Source organism: Octopus bimaculoides, chromosome 7 (genome assembly GCF_001194135.2).
Source record: "Octopus bimaculoides isolate UCB-OBI-ISO-001 chromosome 7, ASM119413v2, whole genome shotgun sequence".
In the NCBI taxonomy this organism is placed as follows: Eukaryota; Metazoa; Mollusca; class Cephalopoda; order Octopoda; family Octopodidae; genus Octopus; species Octopus bimaculoides.
In genome coordinates, this window is record NC_068987.1 from 42,056,118 (window position 1) to 42,060,121 (window position 4,004).

Below are 4,004 nucleotides of genomic sequence, written 5' to 3' on the forward strand. Positions count from 1 at the left end.
TTTCACACAAATTGTACCCACCCCCTTCACTTCTGGACAAACAATAACATCCATTACGCCAGTAATCCACTCCACTATATATCAGCTAACAGAATGCATTATGCTTATCAAGACAGAGCATAGCCAAATCATTCACAGTTTACCGCTTCTCGAAATAATGGTATACAAATTGACATATGCATTTTCCCCCATCTTTTTGTTCATTACTCAAAAGTCAAATTATACAAAGCACAACTTCAAATTGTTATGTCTTCTATCTTATATGTTCGCTCTTTTCAGCCATGCCACCAAAACAAAGACATTCTCATATATCTCCGCAAACAAGGGCTGCAAAGAAAACTACCTCTATTCGTGGTCAAGAAAACTCACTTCAGCAATGCCCAATAGAAACAGTACTGCTGTTTGAGGGGGGGGGGGGGGCTTAACTGTCGTCCTCACAGGGGATTTCCGTCAAACATTACCAGTCATACCATAGGGTACGCAAGCTGTCAACATCTATGTGTGTCTGATTCTTTTACCTCTGTGGAGGTTTGTTCTTCAGCTTTCATCAAGCAACAATATATGAGCTCATCTCTACAACGACGCCTTCGCTGAGGGATTCTTTCATCAACTTATACTAATTGGAAATTGCGCTTTACCGTTGAATAACACCCTGCAACAGCAGGTACTGCAATGTGGGCACATGGTGTCTACATTGGTCGAGCTTAAAGAAAAGGTATTTCCCACATTGCAATCAACTTTAAAAACATAGCATGGTTCGCAGAGAGAGCTATTTTAGCACCTCAGAATGAAAGTATTGATAAAGTAATCCATGAACTCCTCCACATTCTATCTGGAGATGCTTCAATGTGTGTCTCCTTTGATACTACTGTCAATAAACATGCCACTGTTGACTATCCAGTTGAATTACTCAACTCTCTACAACCCACAGGACTGCCACCACATTAGTTTTTTCTAAAGAAAGTTGCACCGAGGCATTTCAACCCACCACGACTATGCAATGGTACATGATTGACTATAACTACAATTAGAAGTCATGTCCTACAAGCAACCATTATTGCCCGCTGCCATTGAGGAGAGATCATATACATTCCATGCATGTCCCTTATTCATTCAAATGTGCCATTTCAATTCAAGCTCCACCAGTTCTTCGTACAATTATGCTTCACTATAACAATAAAAGCCCAGGGTCAAACTTTAAAAATTGTGGGTCTCAATTTACAAATACTCTGCTTTTCTCATAGACAACTATATATCGCATGCTCTTGAGTTAGCAGTGCAGATGACTTGTATATTTATTCTATCAATACTAAGCTTACACAAAGCATAGTTTACCAGAAGCATCGTCAGTTTCACTTAACATATGTTGAAGTGTGCAGTCTGCCCAAACATTAGAGATGATGCTTTTCACATTGAAGCAGCTTTCTTTCCATGTACCTTACTTTCTGCAATACGGATACCTCTACATCCTCATATGTCATCCAATCCTTTAAATCTGTAGGTCTAGGTAATTCTGGGGGCAATATTAGAATTTCCTTCTTATTTAAGCTGCCATTCTACAGGTTTTTGGTGTCAACAATTTCATCATTGTTCATCACAAAATGACCGAAAGACATGTTTATAAAGAAGAATTGTTTGTTTAACACTCCTCTTGTGCCAATTCTACCCATAAGAAAGAAACAAATAATACAATGTGGCTGTAGGTCATAACACCTGAGCAATGCCGAGATGCATTGATAGATAACTATAAAGATTAATATTATTGATATTTACATTCTTCTTCAATGCTGATAGAGCTTCCATATCTGCAGCATGCAATATAAGTTCCCTCTGATATTTGTCCTGAGCCTGAAATGAAACAAAAGACAGGTGTAAATACACACGAAACAGTTGAGAGAAAGCAACTGTACTGTCATGCAAAAAGATGATGGTTGTGTAATATGATAGCAGCTGTATAAGATGACAGTAATTGTGCAACATGACAATAATTGCACATGATGACTTCTGTGCAAGTTTCAGCAATAAAACTGAAAATAAATAAATAAATAGATATGGATTTTATTATGTCCAGTCGTATCCAAAATTAAATAAGACAATATGACTTCAGTAACAATAAATAACAAATCCTTATTTCTGAATTCAACTAAAATTTTTTGGATGAAATTTTCTAATCATACAGAACCAAATATTCAATGGAATAACAGGTTTAGGTTGAAATATGATTGTGTTAGTAGGGTTTGTGTATCCCTATGTCCCAATATACTGGTAAAAGCTTTACTGCAGGGAAGTGTAATGTGAGGGATCTGATTAGGCATGCACAGCCTTCTTCAGAAAGCAGGCTGGATTAAGATATGATCATCATGAGGGGGGGGGGGGGCTGCACTACTAAAAATATGAAAATCACTGCCAGAAGCTTTGAGTACCAGCAAAGCAGGTGTACAGTTGATGACAATGTTGTAATGTGAATTCTTTAATATGAAGGTATGACTTGAAGATGAGACCAATATATCAGCATAATCCTCACCTCAAAAATAATCTCAAGGTCTTGTTTAATAAGAATTCAAGTTGACACAATACAATAGAATAGAGTTGTATTAAGTGTATTCTAAGAAGGAATAGATTCTATTGTTTTGGGCCAGGGATTTTTGTCCAAACCTACTTGACATATTACTTTCTACTTTATTCATTTTTAAAAAAATTTCTTTTAGTTATTTGACTACAGCCATGCTGGAGTACACCTTAAGGGGTTTTAATCAAACAAATCAACCCCAGGACTTATTCTTTGTAAGCGTAGTACTTATTCTATCAGTCTCTTTTGCCAAATTGCTAAGTTATGGGGACATAAACACACCAATATTGATTGTCACGCAATGGTGAAGGGACAAACACAGTCACACACACACACACATATATATATATATATATATATATATATTAGGGTTATGACCTTTTCACAACCCAATAATCCTATACTGTAATTCAATGAACAATTTCATAAAAGTCAGGAAACTAACATTTATTTTGCTTTATTTGAAAAAAAAGTCACCCCCAACTTAAGAAATCAATCACCACTTTTGACCCAAATCATGCAAAATTCTAAGTGGGGTGGGGTCCATAATGCCTGCTCAAGTTTTTACCAAACTTGGTGTGCTGACTCAATGCAGCGTAGAAATAGTATATCTGAAATTTCAGCTTTCTAGTTGAGGTGGTTTCAGAGTTATGGGCTTTTAAAACTATAATCACTAGGTGGCATTACATTCACATTTCAGTGTTTCTGCTGCCTAAGTCCTTGGAAACACAAGAGAGATGTGGAATAAAAGTGTATTTATATATTTTTAAGATTACTGAATTGAAATTGCTCTATGCAAAGGTTCAAAACTAGGCTATTTTAAGACAGAGGTCACTACAAGCATTCAATAACATACAAAATTAAAAACACTACATATTCTAAATAAGTATGTAAGAAAAGGGGTGCTGAATTTTAGCAAATTTTTAAACGTAACAAAGAATTAATAAATTTTGTTATATAAAATAAATCGAAGCTGAAGTTTCTCCTTTTTACAAACATTATAAAGATCTTGAAAGCACTTCATTGCCCGTTCTGCATTCTGATTTGTTCTGGGAATTTCCGGTTTTGATGGTTCTCAACTACAAAAGTTTTTTACAGAGTTCAATGCTTTTTAACCCTTTCGTTACCATATTTCTAACCAAATTACACCCCTTATGTGTTTCAATTAATTTCTAACATAATCATAAATTTAGGCTGGTTTCATTAAACAACTCTAACTTTTTTATTTATCAACATATTAATGTGATTTTTGGAAGATAAATTAACGAAAGGTTCTCAACCAATTCTATACCAAAATTTTTGTCACAAAGTGACTTTAATTACAGGTAAATACAGGTAAATTCAACAAAATATAAAATTATTAAAATTTTTGTTCAAACATCGCTACAGAAAATGGGTTATTAGCTAATATTCAATTGGGTATACAACAAAATAT

The 4,004-nt window shown here is 34.9% G+C and overlaps 1 protein-coding gene across 4 annotated transcripts in view; it reads right to left on the reverse strand.

Annotated features, from left to right (window-relative positions):
• Positions 1-4,004, reverse strand: part of LOC106884301 (nucleoprotein TPR) — a 163,596-nt gene that overhangs the window by 93,146 nt on the left and 66,446 nt on the right. For all 4 annotated transcript variants that reach the window (XM_014935610.2, XM_014935611.2, XM_014935612.2 and 1 more), the window contains exon 25: positions 1,774-1,848. In XM_014935610.2, the coding sequence (XP_014791096.1) occupies positions 1,774-1,848 (75 nt within the window). The remainder of the gene's footprint in view (positions 1-1,773; positions 1,849-4,004) is intronic.